This window comes from Somniosus microcephalus, chromosome 1 (assembly GCF_052327205.1).
Source record: "Somniosus microcephalus isolate GS21.2 chromosome 1, FLI_Smic_1.0, whole genome shotgun sequence".
Taxonomy (NCBI): domain Eukaryota; kingdom Metazoa; phylum Chordata; class Chondrichthyes; order Squaliformes; family Somniosidae; genus Somniosus; species Somniosus microcephalus.
In genome coordinates, this window is record NC_140987.1 from 16,516,296 (window position 1) to 16,538,752 (window position 22,457).

General features: G+C 52.2%; 1 protein-coding gene across 1 annotated transcript in view; it reads left to right on the forward strand.

Moving 5' to 3' along the window:
• Window positions 1–12,114, forward strand: part of tmem8b (transmembrane protein 8B) — a 292,912-nt gene extending 280,798 nt beyond the window's left edge. The window contains exons 12-13 of the mRNA XM_085969962.1: window positions 10,078–10,194; window positions 10,856–12,114. Coding sequence (XP_085826088.1) covers window positions 10,078–10,194; window positions 10,856–11,200 — 462 coding nt within the window. The 3' untranslated portion in view covers window positions 11,201–12,114. The remainder of the gene's footprint in view (window positions 1–10,077; window positions 10,195–10,855) is intronic.
• The last annotated feature ends 10,343 nt before the right edge of the window (window positions 12,115–22,457 follow it).

A 22,457-nucleotide genomic window follows, 5' to 3' on the forward strand; every position in this document is an offset into this window, starting at 1 on the left:
GGATGGCACAAGGTGAAGTCGATGGACTGTGATTTTTTTTTTTCATTGATCTATTCCTATGTTCCGATTTATTGCACATCCTTAGGAACCCTGGGTTTGATACAACGATTCCATCACAACCATGTTTGTTTTTTTTAAATTCATTCTCGGGATGTGTGCGTCGCTGGCAAGGCCGGCATTTATTGCCAAGCACCAGTTGTTACATCTGAGTGGCTCGCTAGGCCATTTCAGAGGGCAGTTAAGAGTCAACCAGGTTGGTGTGGGTCTGGAGTCACATATAGGCCCAGACCGGGTAAGGACGGTGGATTTCCTTCCCTAAAGGATATTAGTGAACCTTTGCGCCAGAAGGTCGTGGGTTCAAGTCCCACTCCAGAGACTTAAACACATAATCCAGGCCGACACTCCCAGTGCAGTGCTGAGGGAGTGCTGCACTGTCAGAGGTGCTGCCTTTTGGATGAGGCGTTAAACCGAGGCTCCGTCTGCTCTCTCAGGTGGACGTAAAAGATCCCATGGTGCTATTTCAAAGAAGTTTTTAAACTTCATGTTAGCTTAGCTTCATGGTCAGTTTCACTGATACCAGTTTTTTATTTGCAGATTTTTCTTTAAACTGAATTCATATTCTCAAACTGCCATGAGAGAGATTCTCTGGATTATTAGTCCAGTAACAGAACCACTACACTGCCGTTCCCCTGTAAACTAGACTTCGGGCTGGTGTGATTTGGCTGAATGATGTTGGTCTTTCTGGTCTCCTGGCATTGGTCGTCACGCATGTGGCAATTTATCCAGGCAGCGTACAGACAGGATGGTGTCGTGGGTTAGACATCAAACTTTCCCTTCTTTCAGTCTTGGCTCAGTGGGTAGCACTCTCGCTTCGGAGAGTCAGAAGATTGTGGGTTCAAGTCTCAATCCAGAGACTTGAGCACAAAAATCCAGGCTGACACTCCCAGTGCAGTGCTGAGGGAGTGCTGCACTGCCGGAGGTGCCGCCTTTCGGATGAGGCGTTAAACCGAGGCTCCGTCTGCTCTCTCAGGTGGACGTAAAAGATCCCACGGCACTATTTCAAAGAAGAGCAGGCGAGTTCTCCCCGGTGTCCTGGCCAATATTTATCCCTCAATCAACATCACTAAAAACAGATTATCCGGTCATTATCACAATGCTGCGTGTGGGAGCTTGCTGTGCACAAATTGGCTGCTGTGTCTCCTACATTATAACAGTGACTCCACTTCAAAAGTACTTCATTGGTGGTAAAGCACTTTGGGACGTCCTGAAGTGGTGAAAGGTGCTGTAGAAATGTAAGTTATTTTCTTTCTGGGCCTCTTGTTTCCAATCCAGCCCTGACTGAGGGGATGGGAGATTCCTCATTCGCCTGGCTCGAAGTGTTCGAGGTCAAATGAGTTTGGACAATGCCTGAGCGAGCACAAAACTACCAGTCCGGATAGCTCAGTCAGTAGAGCATCAGGGTACTCGAGGGAGGAGAGGATAGGGGACATCGAGGGAGGAGAGGATGGGGGACATCGAGTGAGGAGAGGATAGGGGACATCGAGGGAGGAGAGGATAGGGGACATCGAGGGAGGAGAGGATAGGGGACATCGAGGGAGGAGAGGATAGGGGACATCGAGGGAGGAGAGGATAGGGGACATCGAGGGAGGAGAGGATAGGGGACATCGAGGGAGGAGAGGATAGGGGACATCGAGGGAGGTGAGGGTAGGGGACATCGAGGGAGGAGAGGTTAGGGGACATCGAGGGAGGAGAGGATGGGGACATCGAGTGAGGAGAGGATAGGGGACATCGAGGGAGGAGAGGATAGGGGACATCGAGGGAGGAGAGGATAGGGGACATCGAGGGAGGAGAGGATAGGGGACATCGAGGGAGGAGAGGATAGGGGACATCGAGGGAGGAGAGGATAGGGGACATCGAGGGAGGTGAGGATAGGGGACATCGAGGGAGGAGAGGATAGGGGACATCGAGGGAGGTGAGGATAGGGGACATCGAGGGAGGAGAGGATAGTGGACATCGAGGGAGGAGAGGATAGGGGACATCGAGGGAGGAGAGGATAGGGGACATCGAGGGAGGAGAGGAGAGGGGACATCGAGGGAGGAGAGGATAGGGGACATCGAGGGAGGAGAGGGTAGGGGACATCGAGGGAGGAGAGGATAGGGAACATCGAGCGAGGAGGGGGAGGGACATGGAGTGAGGAGGGACATGGAGTGAGATGGGGGAGGGGACATCGAGGGAGTAGGGGGAAGGGGGACATGGAGTGAGATGGGGGAGGGGACATGGAGTGAGGAGGGGGAGGGGGGACGGAGTGAGTCATAGAGTCATAGAGTTATACAGCACAGAAAGAGACCTTCGGCCCATCGTGTCTGCGCCGGCCATCAAGCCCTGTCTATTCTAATCCCATTTTCCAGCAATTGGTCCGTAGCCTTGTATGCTATGGCGTTTCAAGTGCTCATCTAAATGCTTCTTGAATGTTGTGAGGGTTCCTGCCTCTACCACCCTTTCAGGCAGTGAGTTCCAGATTCCAACCACCCTCTGGGTGAAACAGTTTTTCCTCAAATCCCCTCTAAACCTCCTGCCCCTTACCTTGAACCTATGCCCCCTGGTTATTGACCCCTCTACTAAGGGGAAAAGTTCCTTTCTATCTACCCTATCTATGCTCCTCATATTTTTGTACACCTCAGTCAGGTCCCCCCTCAGCCTTCTCTGCTCTAAGGAAAACAACCCCAGCCTGTCCAGTCTTTCTTCATAGCTGAAGCGCTCCAGCCCAGGTAACATCCTGGTGAATCTCCTCTGCACCCTCTCCAATGCAATCACATACTTCCTATAGTGTGGCGACCAGAACTGCACACAGTATTCCAGCTGTGGCCTCACTAGCGTTTTGTACAGCTCCATCATAACCTCCCTGCTCTTATATTCTATGCCTCGGCTAAAGAAGGCAAGTATCGCCTCGGCTAAAGAAGGCAAGTATCCCATATGCCTTTTTAATGACCTTATCTACCTGGAGGGGGAGGGGGACATGGAGTGAGGAGGGGGCGGTGATATGGAGTGAGGAGGAGGGGGGACATGGAGTGAGGAGGGGGAGGGGGGACATGGAGTGAGGAGGGGGAAGGGGACATGGAGTGAGGAGGGGGAAGGGGACATGGAGTGAGGAGGGGGAAGGGGACATGGAGTGAGGAGGGGGAAGGGGACATGGAGTGAGGAGGGGGAAGGGGACATGGAGTGAGGAGGGGGGAGGGGACATGGAGTGAGGATGGGGAGGAGACATGGAGTGAGGAGGGGGTGGGGAGACATGGAGTGATGAGGGGACATGGAGTGAGGAGGGGGTGGGGAGACATGGAGTGAGGAGGGGACATGGAGTGAGGAGGGGGAAGGGGACATGGAGTGAGGAGGGGGAAGGGGACATGGAGTGAGGAGGGGGAAGGGGACATGGAGTGAGGAGGGGGAAGGGGACATGGAGTGAGGAGGGGGATGGGGACATGGAGTGAGGAGGGGGAAGGGGACATGGAGTGAGGAGGGGGGAGGGGACATGGAGTGAGGAAGGCGAGGAGACATGGAGTGAGGAGGGGGAGGGGGACATGGAGTGAGGAGGGGGAGGGGGACATGGAGTGAGGAGGGGGAGTGGACATGGAGTGAGATGGGGGAGGGGACATGGAGTGAGGAGGGGGAGTGGACATGGAGTGAGATGGGGGAGGGGACATGGAGTGAGGAGGGGGAGGGGACATGAAGTGAGGGGGGAGGGGACATGGAGTGAGATGGGGACATGGAGTGAGGAGCGGGGAGGGGACATGGAGTGAGGAGTGGGGAGGGGACATGGAGCGAGGAGGGGGAGGGGGACATGGAGTGAGGAGGGGACATGGAGTGAGGAGGGGGACATGGAGTGAGGAGGGGGACATGGAGTGAGGAGGGGAGGGGGACATGGAGTGAGGAGGGGACATGGAGTGAGGAGGGGACATGGAGTGAGGAGGGGGAGGGGACATGGAGTGAGGAGGGGGAGGGGACATGGAGTGAGGAGGGGGAGGGGACATGGAGTGAGGAGGGGAGAGGGGACATGGAGTGGGGAGGGGACATGGAGTGAGGAGTGGGGAGGGGACATGGAGTGAGGAGTGGGGAGGGGACATGGAGCGAGGAGGGGGAGGGGACATGGAGCGAGGAGGGGGAGGGGACATGGAGTGAGGAGGGGAGAGGGGACATGGAGTGGGGAGGGGACATGGAGCGAGGAGGGGGAGGGGACATGGAGTGAGGAGGGGAGAGGGGACATGGAGTGGGGAGGGGACATGGAGTGAGGAGGGGGAGGGGACATAGAGTGAGGAGGGGGGAGGGGGACATGGAGTGAGATGGGGGGACATGGAGTGAGGAAGGGGAGGGGGACATGGAGTGAGGAGAGGGGAGGGGACATGGAGTGAGGAGGGGGAGGGGGACATGGAGTGAGATGGGGAGGGGGACATGGAGTGAGGAGGGGGAGGGGGACATGGAGTGAGGAGGGGGAGGGGGACATGGAGTGAGGAGGGGGAGGGGGACATGGAGTGAGGAGGGGGAGTGGACATGGAGTGAGGAGGGGGAGTGGACATGGAGTGAGATGGGGAGGGGACATGGAGTGAGGAGGGGGAGGGGACATGGAGTGAGGGGGGGAGGGGACATGGAGTGAGATGGGGACATGGAGTGAGGAGCGGGGAGGGGACATGGAGTGAGGAGTGGGGAGGGGACATGGAGTGAGGAGGGGGAGGGGGACATGGAGTGAGGAGGGGGACATGGAGTGAGGAGGGGGACATGGAGTGAGGAGGGGAGGGGGACATGGAGTGAGGAGGGGGCATGGAGTGAGGAGGGGACATGGAGTGAGGAGGGGGAGGGGACATGGAGTGAGGATGGGGAGGAGACATGGAGTGAGGAGGGTGTGGGGAGACATGGAGTGAGGAGGGGACATGGAGTGAGGAGGGGGAAGGGGACATGGAGTGAGGAGGGGGAAGAGGACATGGAGTGAGGAGGGGGATGGGGACATGGAGTGAGGAGGGGGATGGGGACATGGAGTGAGGAGGGGGAAGGGGACATGGAGTGAGGAGGGGGGAGGGGACATGGAGTGAGGAGGGGGGAGGGGACATGGAGTGAGGAAGGCGAGGAGACATGGAGTGAGGAGGGGGAGGGGGACATGGAGTGAGGAGGGGGAGTGGACATGGAGTGAGATGGGGAGGGGACATGGAGTGAGGAGGGGGAGTGGACATGGAGTGAGGAGGGGGAGGGGACATGGAGTGAGGAGGGGGGAGGGGACATGAGTGAGCAGGGGGGAGGGGGGAAATGAGTGAGGAGAGGAGGGGACATGGAGTGAGGGGGGAGGGGACATGGAGTGAGGAGGGGAGGGGACATGGAGTGAGGAGGGGGAGGGGACATGAAGTGAGGGGGGGGAGGGGACATGAAGTGAGGGGGGAGGGGACATGGAGTGAGATGGGGACATGGAGTGAGGAGTGGGGAGGGGACATGGAGTGAGGAGTGGGGAGGGGACATGGAGCGAGGAGGGGGAGGGGGACATGGAGTGAGGAGGGGACATGGAGTGAGGAGGGGGACATGGAGTGAGGAGGGGAGGGGGACATGGAGTGAGGAGGGGACATGGAGTGAGGAGGGGACATGGAGTGAGGAGGGGGAGGGGACATGGAGTGAGGAGGGGGAGGGGACATGGAGTGAGGAGGGGAGAGGGGACATGGAGTGAGGAGTGGGGAGGGGACATGGAGTGAGGAGTGGGGAGGGGACATGGAGTGAGGAGGGGGAGGGGACATGGAGTGAGGAGGGGGGAGGGGGACATGGAGTGAGATGGGGGGACATGGAGTGAGGAAGGGGAGGGGGACATGGAGTGAGGAGAGGGGAGGGGGACATGGAGTGAGATGGGGAGGGGGACATGGAGTGAGGAGGGGGAGGGGGACATGGAGTGAGGAGGGGGAGGGGGACATGGAGTGAGGAGGGGGAGGGGGACATGGAGTGAGGAGGGGGAGGGGGACATGGAGTGAGGAGGGGGAGTGGACATGGAGTGAGGAGGGGGAGTGGACATGGAGTGAGATGGGGAGGGGACATGGAGTGAGGAGGGGGAGGGGACATGGAGTGAGGAGGGGGAGGGGACATGGAGTGAGGAGGGGAGGGGACATGGAGTGAGATGGGGACATGGATTGAGGAGGGGGAGGGGGACATGGAGTGAGGAGGGGGACATGGAGTGAGGAGGGGGACATGGAGTGAGGAGGGGAGGGGGACATGGAGTGAGGAGGGGGCATGGAGTGAGGAGGGGACATGGAGTGAGGAGGGGGAGGGGACATGGAGTGAGGAGGGGAGGGGGGACATGGAGTGAGGAGGGGGAGGGGACATGGAGTGAGGAGGGGACATGGAGTGAGGAGGGGGAGGGGACATGGAGTGAGGAGAGGGGACATGGAGTGAGGAGGGGGACATGGAGTGAGGAGGGGAGGGGGACATGGAGTGAGGAGGGGGCATGGAGTGAGGAGGGGACATGGAGTGAGGAGGGGGAGGGGACATGGAGTGAGGAGGGGAGGGGGGACATGGAGTGAGGAGGGGGAGGGGACATGGAGTGAGGAGGGGACATGGAGTGAGGAGGGGGAGCGGACATGGAGTGAGGAGAGGGGACATGGAGTGGGGAGGGGACATGGAGTGAGGAGTGGGGAGGGGACATGGAGTGAGGAGTGGGGAGGGGACATGGAGTGAGGAGTGGGGAGGGGACATGGAGTGAGGAGTGGGGAGGGGACATGGAGTGAGGAGTGGGGAGGGGACATGGAGTGAGGAGGGGGAGGGGACATGGAGTGAGGAGTGCGGAGGGGGACATGGAGTGAGGAGGGGAGGGGACATGGAGTGAGGAGGGGGGCGGGGACATGGAGTGAGATGGGGGGACATGGAGTGAGGAGGGGGAGGGGGACATGGAGTGAGGAGAGGGGAGGGGACATGGAGTGAGGAGGGGGAGGGGGACATGGAGTGAGGAGGGGGAGGGGGACATGGGGTGAGGAGGGGGAGGGGACATGGAGTGAGATGGGGAGGGGGACATGGAGTGAGGAGGGGGAGGGGGCGTGGAGTGTGGAGCGGGGAGGGGACATGGAGTGAGGAGGGGAGGGGACATGGAGTGAGGAGAGGAGGGGACATGGAGTGAGGAGGGGGAGGGGACATGGAGTGAGGAGGGGGAGGGGACATAGTGAGGAGGGGGAGGGGACATAGTGAGGAGGGGGAGGGGACATAGTGAGGAGGGGGAGGGGACATGGAGTGAGGAGGGGGGAGGGGACATAGTGAGGAGCGGGGAGGGGACATGGAGTGAGGAGGGGGAGGGGACATGGAGTGAGGAGTGGGGAGGGGACATGGAGTGAGGAGGGGACATGGAGTGAGGAGGGGACATGGAGTGAGGAGGGGGAGGGGACATGGAGTGAGGAGTGGGGAGGGGACATGGAGTGAGGAGGGGGAGGGGACATGGAGTGAGGAGTGGGGAGGGGACATGGAGTGAGGAGGGGGAGGGGACATGGAGTGAGGAGGGGGAGGGGACATGGAGTGAGGAGGGGGAGGGGACATGGAGTGAGGAGTGAGGGGGGACATGGAGTGAGGAGGGGGAGGGGACATGGAGTGAGGAGGGGGAGGGGACATGGAGTGAGGAGCGGGGAGGGGACATGGAGTGAGGAGCGGGGAGTGGACATGGAGTGAGGAGCGGGGAGGGGACATGGAGTGAGGAGCGGGGAGGGGACATGGAGTGAGGAGGGGGAGGGGACATGGAGTGAGGAGTGGGGATAGGGGACATTTCCTTACACAGAGGGCTGTGGAACATGGAATGCTTTGACACAGGGAGTGGTTGAGCCCATTGTTTTTTTAAGGCTAGAGTCAATAAATATTTGAAGCAGTGTAAGAGACGGAGCTTGGGGAGAGTGGGGTGGTGGGACTATTTTGGCATTGTTCTAGCAAAGAGCCGGCAGCTGATTGGCCTCCTTCTGTCCTGTAAATTTCCACGGTTCTATGGGACCAATAAATCAACACTGATTCACATTGAGAGTGTTCGACGCCTCAGTGTAGAGGGAGCTTTACTCTGTATCTAACCCGTGCTGTACCTGCCCTGGGGGTGTTTGATGGGACAGTGTAGAGGGAGCTTTACTCTGTATCTAACCCGTGCTGTACCTGCCCTGGGAGTGTTTGACAGGACAGTGTAGAGGGAGCTTTACTCTGTATCTAACCCGTGCTGTACCTGCCCTGGGAGTGTTTGATGGGACAGTGTAGAGGGAGCTTTACTCTGTATCTAACCCGTGCTGTACCTGCCCTGGGAGTGTTTGATGGGACAGTGTAGAGGGAGCTTTACTCTGTATCTAACCCATGCTGTACCTGCCCTGGGAGTGTTTGATGGGGACAGTGTAGAGGGAGCTTTACTCTGTATCTAACCCGTGCTGTACCTGCCCTGGGAGTGTTTGACGGGATAGTGTCGAGGGAGCTTTACTCTGTATCTAACCCGTGCTGTACCTGCCCTGGGAGTGTTTGATGGGACAGTGTAGAGGGAGCTTTACTCTGTATCTAACCTGTGCTGTACCTGCCCTGGGAGTGTTTGATGGGACAGTGTAGAGGGAGCTTTACTCTGTATCTAACCCGTGCTGTACCTGCCCTGGGAGTGTTTGATGGGACAGTGTCGAGGGAGCTTTACTCTGTATCTAACCCGTGCTGTACCTGCCCTGGGAGTGTTTGATGGGACAGTGTAGAGGGAGCTTTACTCAGTATCTAACCCATGCTGTACCTGCCCTGGGAGTGTTTGATGGGACAGTGTAGAGGGAGCTTTACTCTGTATCTAACCTGTGCTGTACCTGCCCTGGGAGTGTTTGATGGGACAGTGTAGAGGGAGCTTTACTCTGTATCTAACCCATGCTGTACCTGCCCTGGGAGTGTTTGATGGGACAGTGTAGAGGGAGCTTTACTCTGTATCTAACCCGTGCTGTATCTGCCCTGGGAGTGTTTGATGGGACAGTGTAAAGGGAGCTTTACTCTGTATCTAACCCGTGCTGTACCTGCCCTGGGAGTGTTTGATGGGACAGTGTAGAGGGAGCTTTACTCTGTATCTAACCCGTGCTGTACCTGCCCTGGGAGTGTTTGATGGGACAGTGTAGAGGGAGCTTTACTCTGTATCTAACCCGTGCTGTACCTGCCCTGGGAGTGTTTGATGGGACAGTGTAGAGGGAGCTTTACTCTGTATCTAACCCGTGCTGTACCTGACAGGGAAGTAATCGCATTGTAGCAATTACACTCCAACATCTTCTCATATGTAGCTTCGTAATTCTTTGATGGAATATTCTAGAGGGTCTGGAAATAAAAGCAGCTAGTTATTACCACACCAATTTGAGAGTTTATTTGGACATAACAATTTTAACTTGCCCTTCCTTGTAATCCAATATCCTCCAGATTTGTCTTTGTTCAGATTATGAGGATATCAATCCTGACAACATCCTGTTTCTTTCCTTATCTCTTGGATAATAAAAAATATGTTGAAAATGTTTTTAGATGAAATAAGTGAATCAATTCACGCTGCTCCCAGGCACCATCTGGTGGACAGGTTGGTTACTTCACGGCCAGAGTTGGAGCGGGGCCATTGCAGTACGAGGTGGGCGTGTCCCACCTGGAAACACATTATTAGGCTTTAAATGGAGTCTGCGTGCTCTTCCCACGGGGGCACAACCCACTTACCAATCCAATGTGAGGGGTTACGCTGCAGCCTCGTCTGCCCTCGCAGCCGGACGCAAGATCCCATGCCCACTATTTGAAGAAGTGCGGGGGAGTTCTGCCCGGCATCCTGGGGCCAATACTTATCCCTCGAACAACATCGCTAAAAAACAGACGATCTGGTCATTATCGCACTGCTGTTTGCAGGATCTTGCTGTGCACAAATTGATTGCCGCGTTTCCCAATACCCCATTTCATTGGCTGTAAAGCGCTTCTTACCTGCTTTCTTACTAAAAGCAACGAATAGCAAGTCAAAGCAAAGGAAGCGTAAATAATTAAAATGCCCGACTGTCATTGATGGTTGGTTCTGTCGCTTGCAGTGATGTTAACGCTTGCTGACCCTTGACCCTTGCACTTTGACAGATCTTGTACTTACTGGGAGCCATGTTGCTTTCGATGGCCTTGCAGTTGGACCGGCACGGACTGTGGAACCTTTTGGGGCCAAGCCTCTTTGCTCTTGGAGTCATGGCCATCGCTTGGGTAAGGAGAAAGATCCCTCTGCTGCATTGGCCATAATCATTTCACTCGGTGAAAGACAAGCCTGGATTTGTGCAAAGTGCCCGAGACGTTTCGAGCGGTATTGGGTCCGATTGACCAGTCAGTTTGTGCCAAAGTGTCTGCCCCCAACATGTTGTCAGGCGTGGCTCGGTGGGTAGCACTCTCTCACCCCTGGAGTCAGAAGGCTGTGGGTTCGAGCCCCAGTCCATGAGACTTGACCACATTATCCAGGCTGACAACTCCCAGTGCAAGTACTGAGCGAGTTCTGCACTGTCGGAGGTGCCGTCTTTCGGATGAGACGCTAAACGTCTGCCCTCTCAGGTGGATATAAAATTTCCCCTAGCACAATTTCGAAGAAGAGCAAGGGAGTTGTCCTGGCCAATATTTATCCCTCAACTAAAACAGATTATCTGGTCATTATCACATTGCTGTTTGTGGGAGCTTGCTGTGCGCAAATTGGCTGCCACGTTTCCTACATTAAAACAGTGACTACACTTCAAAAAGTACTTAATTGGCTGTAAAGCACTTTGGAACATCCTGAGGTTGTCAAAGGCACTGTATAAATGCAAGTCTTTCTTTCTTAATAAAGATTCTATAGGTCTATTAATAAAGGTTTAACGTTTCGCTCCTCTTTCTCTCGCAGACCGTGCGTACGATCCGGAGACGTCACTGCTACCCTCCCACGTGGAAGCGCTGGGTCTTCTACCTTTTCCCCGGCACGGTCATCGCCACATCGGCCGTGGCGCTCTACGCCTTCGTGGAGACGGAGGAGAACTACTTCTACATCCACAGCATCTGGCATATGCTGATCGCAGGCAGCGTGGGCTTCCTCTTGCCCCCCAGTGCCAGGCCGGAGGGACGGGGCAAAGGGGTCGCCCCTCTACCGAGGAAGAGGGGGTGTGGATACCGGCTGTGCGTCAACGAGCACGAGGAGATGGGACTGGTCGATCCAGGAGTTGTGTCCGTTAACAGCATTTGCAGCAGCTGATGGTTTTTTCTGCTGGGACCTGCAATAAAACGACAAAAGTTCTCTCTCTCTCTCTCCCTTACGAACAATGGATGGAACATCACAAAGAAAAGAGAGAGGTGGGGGGAGGGGGAAAAACCGAACACTTACTCTGTAAATAAAGTGAACGCGGGGAGACCGCACCTCACTGGGCGGCACCAAAACTTTCCATTCCGCCAAAGGGAACACCTCTTGTCTTCTCACTTCCCGCCCTCGCCCCCTCAAGAACGATTTGTTCAGGAATGCAAGGAGGGGGAGGGGAGCGGCCCTGGTTAACTGTCTCAATAAAACTCTGTATAAAAAAAACCAAAAGATAAAGCTCTTTGAATTCACTTTTTTTTAAAAATAAAGTGCGAGGCTCCCTTTAAACGACCCGCTGGCAGTATAACTCACGACCGAAAGGACCGACCTGTTCTGAACAGGCTGGGTGGGGCTCTTTTCTCTAGAGAAGAGAAGGCTGAGGGGGTGACCTGATAGAGGTCTTTAAAATTATGAAGGGGTTCAATAGGGTAGACGTAGAGAAGATGTTGCCACTTGTGAGGGAGTCCAAAAACTAGGGGCCATAAATATAAGATAGTCACTAATAAATCCAATAGGGAATTCAGGAGAAACTTCTTTACCCAGAGAGTGGTGAGAATGTGGAACTCGCTACCACAGCGAGTGGCTGAAGCGAATATCACAGATGTATTTAAGGGGAGGCTAGATAAGTACATGAGGGAGAAAGGATTGGAAGGATATGTTACATAGAATATACAGCACAGAAACAGGCTACTCGGCACAAGCAGTCCATGCAGGCTTTTACCCTGCCCTCAAGCTGCCCCCTGTCTTTCCTCATCTAATTCTATGTTGATGGGAGCCATGATGTGGAGATGCCGGTGTTGGACTGGGGTGGACAAATGTAGGAAGTCACACAACACCAGGTTATAGTCCAACAGCTTTATTTGAAATCAGAAGCTTTCGGAGCGCTGCTCCTTCGTCAAGTGAAGTGAAGAGAAGCATATAGGCACAGCATATATAGTCAGAGAAAACTGCCAGATGACGAAGGAGCAGCGCTCCGAAAGCTTGTGATTTCAAATAAAGCTGTTGGACTATAACCTGGTGTTGTGTGACTTCCTACATATGTTGATGGGGTGAGATGAAGCAGGGTGGGAGGAGGCTCGTGTGGAGCAGAAACGTCGGCACGGATCGGTTGGGACGAATGGCCTGTTTCTGTGCTGTAAAGTCTATGTAATTCTCTCCCACGAAAGTCTGTGGTTGCTGACGGTCAATTCAAGACTGAGATCGATAGATTTTTGTTCGCTAAGGGTATCAGGGGATATGCAACAAAGGCGGGTAAACGGAGTTGAGGTACAGATCAGCCGCGATCTCACTGAATGGCAGAACAAACTCGAGGGGCCGAACGGCCTCCTCCTGTTCCCACCAGCAGAACCCACAGAAAACAGTGGCGATCTGGTGTAACTGGGAGTTGCAGTGAGAGACCGGGAGGGTTCCCTGTGCAAATTAAACTACAAAGTCCACGGCTGTCTGATAACGGACTTGATTTAACGATGAGCGTTTGGGTGAGGGGTAGAGTTTCACAGCACCACGAGGAATGAAGCCACATTCGAGTGATCAGATCCCTTGTCGGGAGTTTACATAGAAACATAGAAGATAGGAGCAGGAGTAGGTCATTCGGCCTCTCGAGCCCGCTCTGCCATTTAATGAGATCATGGCTGATCATCCAAATTCAGTACCCTGTCCCTGCCTTCTCCCCATATCCCTTGATCCCTTTAGCCTGAAGAAATATATCCAACTCCTTATTGAATATACATAATAAGTTGGCCTCAACTGCCTTCTGTGGTAGAGAATTCCACAGGTTCACCACTCTCTGGGTGAAGAAAGTCCTCCTCATCTCAGTCCTAAATGGCTTACCCCTTAGCCTTAGACTGTGACCCTTGGTTCTGGACTCCCCCGCCATCGGGAACATCCTTCCTGCATCTAGTCTGTCTAGTCCTGTTAGAATTTTATAAGTTTCAATGAGATTCCCCTCTCATTCTTCTAAACTCCAGCGAGTATAAGCCCAATCGACCCAATCTCTCCTCATACGTCATTCCTGCCATCCCAGGTATCAGTCTGGTGAATCTTGGCTGCACTCCCTCCATGGCAAGAACATTAACTCGTCAATCGTTGTTGGGGGGGGGGGGGTCCACTGTCAGTGCTAGAGTGAAGATTGAAAGTGTGAGAGGCACGCAGGAATGGGCAGAGGCAAGCTGCCTTGACACCGTGGATCGAAATCACATTCTTGGTATATTGATAACCAACAAAGGAGTTTTATTATAAACCTTATAACAGGTTTGTCCCTGTTTTTCACCCGGCGGTGGAGAGAATGATCAAGTCTTGTCATTTCCTGAAATCTGTTGTTTTTGAATCTCGCTCGATTTGTTTCTCTGGAAGTCTCTTTTCAAAACGGAGTTGAGTGTCTGGTGTCAATGTCATCTCCTCGCCCTGCTCTTCAGCACACTGTCAAAAATAGCAATGTAGTCAGGGGGCAGATGGATGGTGTTGTACACTGTGGTGCCAAAGTGTTAAAGATCTCGTGGCACTATTTGAAGAAGAGCAGGAAGTTCTCCCTGTGTCCCTGTCCTATATTTAACTTACACCGCCAAAAACAGATCGAAAGTTATCCACTTTGGTGGGAAAAATAGAAAAGCAGAGTATTTTTAAATGGTGAGAGACTGGGAAATGTTGGTGTTCAGAGGGACCTGGGTGTCCTTGTACACGAATCACTGAAAGTTAACATGCAGGTACAGCAAGCAATTAGGGAAGCAAATGGTATGTTGGCCTTTATTACAAGAGGATTTGAATATAAGAGTAAAGGGCCTAGACATTAGGTATAGCCCCGCCAGGTCTGTAGCGCCCGAAATTTAGCGCTTGCCCGGATTCCCGTAGCGCCCGCCTGAAATTCAGTTGCACCGTCCCAACACGGAGGCGGGCGCTATTGGAGGGTTTGGCCGCCTCGTTTGGGGCGAAGAATGTCAGTTTCAGGCGTCCAGCTGCCGCTGCGGCACCCGATGCGGTGCGGCAGGCTGGGGTAATGCAGGCCTCCTCCTTCTCTTAAGGAGGAGCTGCCTGCAGCCGTGAGATCGCCGCTGGATTCCCCCGGCAAATGAGCCCGGCACCACGGAGAAGTGCCGGGCTCGCGGGAGTCACACACCAATGCCGCGGGGGGGGTGGTGCAGGAGTCCGGGGAGGGAGGTGCGGCCAGGCGGCCGCCGGGAAAGCGGCCGGCCGCCCCTCCACCTTTATGCGCCGGCCTCTCGGAGCTGCAAAGCACCGTTTTGCAAACGCTGTTTGCGGCCGCCACGGGAGAGGCGGCCGCAACTGAATTTGGCGGTCGGACCGGAATTGCATTGGAACCGGGGCGCTGCGCACACCGATGACGTCATCGGTGCAGGCGTAGCGCTACCGGCTAACGTCGATGTTACGGACCAACTGAATTTCGGGCGCGAAAAAACTTCCGGCGCAAACCACTCTATAGCCCATAAGTGGGCGCAAACGCGACTGAATTTCTAGGCCTACATGTCTTACTGCAATTATATAGGGCCCTGGTGAGACCACACCTGGAGTATTGTGCACAGTTTTGGTCTCCTTACCCAAGGAGTGCAATGACGGTTCACCAGACTGGTTCCTGGGATGGGGGGATTGTCCTATGAGGACAGATTGAGTAGACTAGGCCTATATTCTCTAGAGTTTAGAAGAATGAGAGGTGATCCCATTGAAACATACAACATTCTTACAGGGCTTGACAGGGTTAATGCAGGGAGGATGTTTCCCCTGGCTGGGGAGTCCAGAACCAGGGGTCACAGTCTCAGAATAAGGGGTCGGCCATTTAAGGACTGAGTCGAGGAGAAATTTCTTCACTCAGAGGGCGGTGAATCTTTGGAATTCTCTGCCCCAGAGGCCTGGGGAGGCTCAGTCGTTGAGTCTATTCAAGACAGAGATCGATAGTTTTTTTAATATTAAGGGAATCAAGGGATATGGAGAAAGTTCAGGAAAGTGGAGATGAGGTAGAAGATCAGCCATGATGTTATTGAACGGGGGAGCAGGCTCGAGGGGCCAAATGGCCGACTCCTGCTCCTATTTTTTATGTTCTTATGAAAGCAGAAACTTCATGTGCATTTGTTCACATGACAACAATCACTGCGCCTCATTGTGTGTGAAACAGTTTTGAGATGCGATAAGGTGGTGATGTCACACACACACACACACACACACACACACTAGGGTTTCCAATCCCTCCAGAATTGCCCTGGAGTCTCGGGGAATTAAAGATTAATCTCCTTAACACTGCTGCGAGCAAACCCGGGAGAAAAGTCATAGGGGCATTAAAAAGAAAATTGCAGATAGGGGAAAAAAAGGCTGTTTGACTGGGCGGGGCATTTGGAGGAAGGGAGGTCACGTGATGCAACCTCCAGGAACACGTTCAACTGGAGTTGGCAACCCTACAGTGAGGTCACATGGGAATTATGAGATGCGAAGGTGTATTTTACCCGCGAAATAATTCACTCACATGAACAAAATTCCCACGGAAATGTTGAAAAAAATAACAATGCTGTAGCCTCACGGGTTATATCTTCCTCACGTTGCTGTATCAAATGATGTGAACAGGTTATGTAGAGCGTTGGTTAGTGCACAGTTCTGGTCTCCATATTATTAAAAGGATATAGAGGCACTGGAGAAGGTGCAGAAAAGATACAAGGATGACACCAGAACTGAGAGGTTATGCCCATCGGGAAAGACTGAACAGGTTGGGGCTCTTTTCTCTAGAATAGAGAAGGTTGAGGGGGTGAACTGATAGCGGTCTTTAAGATTACGAAAGAGTTTGATAGGGTAGACATAGAAAATATCTTTCTACTTGTGGAGGGAGACCAAAACTAGGGGCCTCATCCAAACATTGATAAAGAAAGAAATTGCATTTATATAGCACCGTTCGCGACCTCAGGATGTCCCAAAGTGCTTTACAGCCAATGAAGTAGTTTTTGAAGTGTAGCCACTGTTGTAATGTAGGAAACACGGCAGCCAATTTGTGCACAGCAAGCTCCCACCAACAGCAATGTGATGTGACGTTTTAGTAATGTTTGTTGAGGGATAAATGTTGGTCAGGACAACCTGGGTAAAAATAAAGCCTTTTAAATATATATATATATTATATATATGTGAAACACTCAATTATTGGAATTGCTTTTTACAAAATAATCTCTTGTTTCTGAGATGTGCATGAATTTTGTACTGATATGTCAGGAATGAATAAAATACAAGTTGTCCCACAGAGGAGTCAAGACCAAGTGAAGTCTTAAGGCAAAGCAGGGTGAGAGGGGGAGGGGTAATTGGACGTATGCCGACATATTTCAATCCATTTTAAAGCCATGCATTCTTATTGTTGTATTTCAATAAATTCCAATAATCCACATTTACAATGCAAGCTGGCTATGTAAACGCGTCACTTTGTAATTACATTGTCTTGCCAGTGGTGGCACTGCAGCGCCTCCACTGGGGGGTTATGGGGAGGGTGTAATTGGAGTCTGACAAGTTTACAGGTGCGGCTCCCATTATAAATGTGGATTTAGGAATTTACAATGGAAAACTTTGACAGGAAGTGAGTGCAAATGTATGATTTTCGAGATATTATTATTGATCTGCAGTGGCATTGCACACGGTAAGATGGAGAATGTGGTCTCTCTCATCTTCCCTGCTGCATTCTTTTGCTTTATCTATTTCTCCTCTTCAGCTTCTGTCTCTGTTTTTCTCTCATCTTCACTGTCTCCTGCTGACTCTTTTTCCTTCTCTTTTTTAATTTTCTCTCTTTTTTGTTCTTTCATAAGAACATAAGAAATAGGAGCAGGAGTCGGCCATATGGCCCCTCGAGCCTGCTCCACCATTCAATAAGATCATGGCAGATCGTCTACCTCATCTACATCTTTCCTGCACTATCCCCATATCCCTGGATTCCCTTAATATTCAAAAATCTATCGATCTCTGTCTTAAATACACTCAACTGATGTCAGGTTAGCTGGTCTGTAGTTCCCCGTTTTCTCTCTTTCCTCCTTTCTTAAACAGTGGGGTTACATTTGTTACCTTCCAGTCCAAGGGAAACGTTCCAAAATCTATGGAATTTTGGAAAATGACAACCAATGCATCCACTGACTCGGTACTATCTTTTGGGTGGGTGATGTAGTGGGAAAATGAGTTGCCAATGGCCACAGTTGTACTCAAAGTGAAGGTTGTGGGGATCATGTGACCCTCATCAGTTTCCTTCTCATCCTCGTCCCCAATATCCCAAACCCTCTCTCCCATTGTGTCCCCCTTTTCCCTTCACCTTCTTCCTACCCTCACCCCTTCTCACCATCCGCCCTCCCAATCATCATTACAACCCTTTAGCCTATCCTCCCCTCGCTCCATTATTACTCCCTCTCCACTTAATCTCCTAGTGGTAGATGGCACCCCATCCACCACCTTAAACATTCACTCCCTCCACCACTGGCGCACCGTGGCTGCAGTGTGTACCATCTACAAGATGCACTGCAGCAACTCGCCAAGGCTTCTTCGGCAGCACCTCCCAAACCCGCGACCTCTTCCACCTAGAAGGACAAGGGCAGCAGGCGCATGGGAACACCACCACCTCCAAGTTCCCCTCCAAGTCACACACCATCCTGACTTGGAAGTATTTCACCGATCCTTCATCGTCGCTGGGTCAAAATCCTGGAACGCCCTCCCTAACAGCACTGTGGGAGCACCTTCACCACACGGACTGCAACGGTTCAAGAAGGCAGCTCACCACCACCTTCTCAAGGGCAATTAGGGATGGGCAATAAATGCTGGCCTTGCCAGCGACGCCCACATCCCATAAACGAATTTTTTAAAAAATATCCTACTTGCTGCTCTGTCAACTTGTGTTTTAAAAATTAAATCAAATTACAGTAGATCTGAAAAGGCCCAGCGAGCCCCTCAGTTGTAACAAACCGCTACGGGAAAAACTAATAAGATTGAAACCGGACGAACCACCCGGCATCGACCTAGGCACCGGCTTCGGACACGACAACGGCACTCCCAGCCCAGCAGACCCTGCAAAGTCCTCCTCACCAACATCTGGGTACTTGTGCAGAAATTGGGAGAGCTGTCCTGTGAAGGAATAGCCATGATCAGAGAAGTACATGATAATATGAACAGATTTCGAATATTATTAATAAAAGACATACAGGAAACGCTTTTTTATCTGGCACCAACGGGACCGGCGTGGTGCCGATTTATCAAAATGTCCGGATTACAGAGAGGTATAGTAAAAGGTACGAGAGCTCCGTACACAGCAACAAATCCAGGCTTCCCTGTTGCTTAGCAACAGGTACAGGAACTCCGACCACAAGATACAAGCGTCCCTGTTGCTTAGCAACAGGTACAGGAACTCCGACCACGAGATCCAAGCGTCCCTGTTGCTTAGCAACAGGTGCAGGAACCCGGCCACAGATCCAGGAACAGGCCACTAATATGAAGTAAAACTTACCTGAACCTACTCCTGAATTTTGCCAGTTAACAGAGATTTCCGGTTAGGTGCCGGATAAAAAGGAGTTTTCTGTACTGGGTTTAAAAGACACAAGTCTCAGCAGAAAGGCTGCAAACAGAAATACAGGCTTCTGAGAAAAGATCAGTTGATAACAAAGTTGTAAACAAGCTTTGAAATGGGAATTAGTTAAATATACTAAAACAATGAAAGATTGAAACAAACCATTGGTGGTTCCGAAAGGTCTATGGTTTGCAACGAACACAATGGGAAGACCCAATTTAGGTGTTACAAGCTGACACGATAAAACTGTAGTGTATGTACCTTTAAGAGAGAACTACTTTTACAGCTCCTGTATACTGTAGTACCGGCAGTGACCACACCCATATATAAGCCTTGAGCATGCCTCTGTACTGTTAATCTTTAGACTACCCTCCTCCAGTAAACACCTGTTGATTGTTAATTTACAGCCTCCGTCTAGTTATTGGAAAACATCATACTTTAAGAATCAACGGATTCAATAGTGGCAACGAGGTCGATTCGAATCTACCTGCAACTCTGCATTTCCTTTCAAGGATTCGCTCCGGGAGGACGGTGGAAGAATGTCGAGGCCAGAAGCACGGGCGTCGACCACGAGCAACCGCCCAGTCATCCGGCAGAGAGTGAACATCGCAGGGGAGGCTGTTGAGGGCTGGGCTTGGGTCTCCAGCCACGACGATCCAGCAACAGACTGGCAACAGGTACAGCGCAGACCCTTCCTGGACAGCGGCGGCTGGAGCCGACCACGGGGTAAGAGAGAGGGTGAAGCGCACAGGGCGCAGCTGGGGGTTGAAGACCGAGCGGCGTCGATGGAAAACAAAAAGAGAGAGAGGGTAAAGCACAGGAGAACGCACAGAGCGCAGCCAGGGCTCAAGGGCTGGACAGCGTCCGCGGAAAAAAAAAGGAAGCGCGGGAGACGCCATTGAGCCACAGAAAAGAAGGGAGAGCGCGGGAGATGCCATTTTAGAAGCCGCAGCGGAGAAGAAGAGCGAGCACGGGAAGAAAGGAAAGTGCGGGAGACGCCATTTTGTGCCAGCGGAGAAGAAGGGAGCGCGCGGGAGACGCCATTTTAGACAGTTTAATCACACCCAGGGATGTCGAAGAGTGGCAGTATCACTGCGTTCGACAATGAAGTCGAAGATTGGGCGACATATGTGGAACGCATTGAGGTGTACTGCAAGGCGAATGAAGTGCCAGAGGCTAGGAAAGCACTGGTTTTGTTAAATTCCATGGGTGCAAAAACTTATGGCTTACTGCGAAACCTAATAACCCCAGAGAAGCCAGTGGATAAGAATTTTGAAAGCATAGTGGAAATCCTACAGGATCACTTAAACCCCACACCACTGCTGATAGCAGAAAGATTTAAGTTCCACAAAAGGAACCAGCGTAAAGATGAAAGTAATGCTGAGTACTTAACGGAACTGCGCAAGCTATCGAAACACTGCCAGTTTGGATTGGGACTAGCAGATATGTTAAGGGACAAGTTTGTGTGTGGGCTTCAAAGTGAAGGAACCCAGAAACGGCTTCTATCAGAAAAGGATCTTACGCTGGACAAGGCTTTCAGCATGGCAGTATCACACGAAGCAGCCGCACGGGGCGCTGCAGAGATACAACAGAGACCGCAAGAATATGGCACCAATGAAATGTCATATGGAGCAGGGAATTGTTATCGCTGTGGCAGAACAACACACGACCAGAAGGATTGTTTGTTCAAGGACCAAGTGTGCAGACAGTGTGGAAAAGCAGGACACATAGCAAGAATCTGCAGGTCAGGGAAGAAAACCAGCAGCAAGAAATCTCCACAGGAGAAGTACAAAAAGGTACATAAGGTGATGGACAGTAGTTCAGATGAACAGAAAAGTGATACAGACTCCGGAAGCAAGGAGCTGGGTTGTCTGAAACTACATAAGGTAATCAAAATGGAGGATCACCAGACTATCTGGGTCACGCTCAAGATAGATGGAGTCCAAGTGGAAATGGAATTAGACACAGGATCAGTCCTAACAGTCATAAACCAAAGGGACTACAAGCGGCTATTCTCACATATACCCTTGAAAGCTACAGAGATTGTCTTGAAGACATACACGGGGCAAAAAGTCTACCCCAAAGGAAAAATAAGGGTGAACATGATATACAAAGGCCAGGAAATACCTAAAATGGACCTATATGTATTGCCAGATGGAGGACCACCACTACTAGGACGTGAATGGATCCGGAAGATACAATTAGATTGGCATTCCATACAGGCACTGAAGGTTGAGGCCAAAAAGGATGACAACGTCACACCTGGACGACTGTCAAAAATGCTAACTGACGCACAAGAAGTGTTCCAGGAGGGACTCGGAACATTAAAAGGCATAACAGCGACGATTAAAATAGAGGAAAATGCAAGCCCAAAGTTTTTTAAGGCCAGACCGGTGCCTTATGCGATCCGACCAGCCGTCGAAGCAGAGCTGGAAGGGTTGGAACGTTCAGGAGTACTGTCCAAAGTGGACTGGAGTGAGTGGGCTACCCCCATCGTTCCTGTAATGAAGAGGTCGTTGAGTAATACGCCTGGGGAGCCAAAGAAGGTCCGCATCTGTGGGGATTTTAAGGTGACAGTGAACCCAGTCCTTCACATGGTACAATATCCACTTCCACGGATTGAGGATATTTTCGCCTTGCTATCTGGAGGTAAACGCTTCACCAAGATTGATCTGGCCCAGGCGTACCTGCAAATGGAGGTGGAAGAAGCCTCGAAACAATACCTCACGATCAACACTCATAAAGGTCTCTACCAATACAACCGGCTGGTGTTCGGGGTAGCATCGGCTCCGGCTATTTGGCAAAGGGCAATGGATCAAGTCCTGCAAGGGATTCCAGGGACCCAGTGTTATTTGGGCGACATCCTGGTCACGGGCGAAAATGACAGTGATCACCTCGCCAACCTGGAGAAGGTGCTCACTAGATTAAAGGAATATGGGCTACGAGCTAATCGCCACAAGTGCGAGTTTTTCCAGAAGCAGATCTCGTATTGTGGCCACGTTATTGATGAAGAGGGGTTACATAAGTCCCCTGAAAAGATTGAGGCAGTAGTCAAGGCTCCAGCACCGGAAAATGTGTCACAACTGAGGTCGTTCCTCGGGCTGGTGAACTACTACCATAAGTTCTTACCAAATTTGTCTACAGTATTACACCCACTGAACACCCTACTGCAAATGGGGGTACCATGGAAGTGGAATGACGAATGTAAACGAGCTTTCCAGAAGTGCAAAGAATTGATCACATCAAAAGAGGTGTTGGCCCATTTCAACCCAGCACTACCAATTCGGTTGGCATGTGATGCATCACCCTATGGTATTGGAGCGGTGCTGTCGCACAAATTCCCAGACGGGTTGGAGAGGCCAGTAGCCTTTGCGTCTCGGTCACTAACCTCAGCCGAGTGCAACTACGCCCAGATTGACAGGGATGCCCTCAGCCTAGTATGGGGTGTAAAAAAATTCAACCACTATCTGCATGGGCAGAAGTTCACCTTGCTGACTGACCACCAACCACTTGTTTCCATCTTTAATCCAAAGAAGAGCGTTCCGGTGATGACTGCACAATGGCTACAAAGATGGTCCCTTTTTCTAGGGGCGAACCAATATGAAATAGAGTATAAGGGCACGAAACAGCATGGAAACGCTG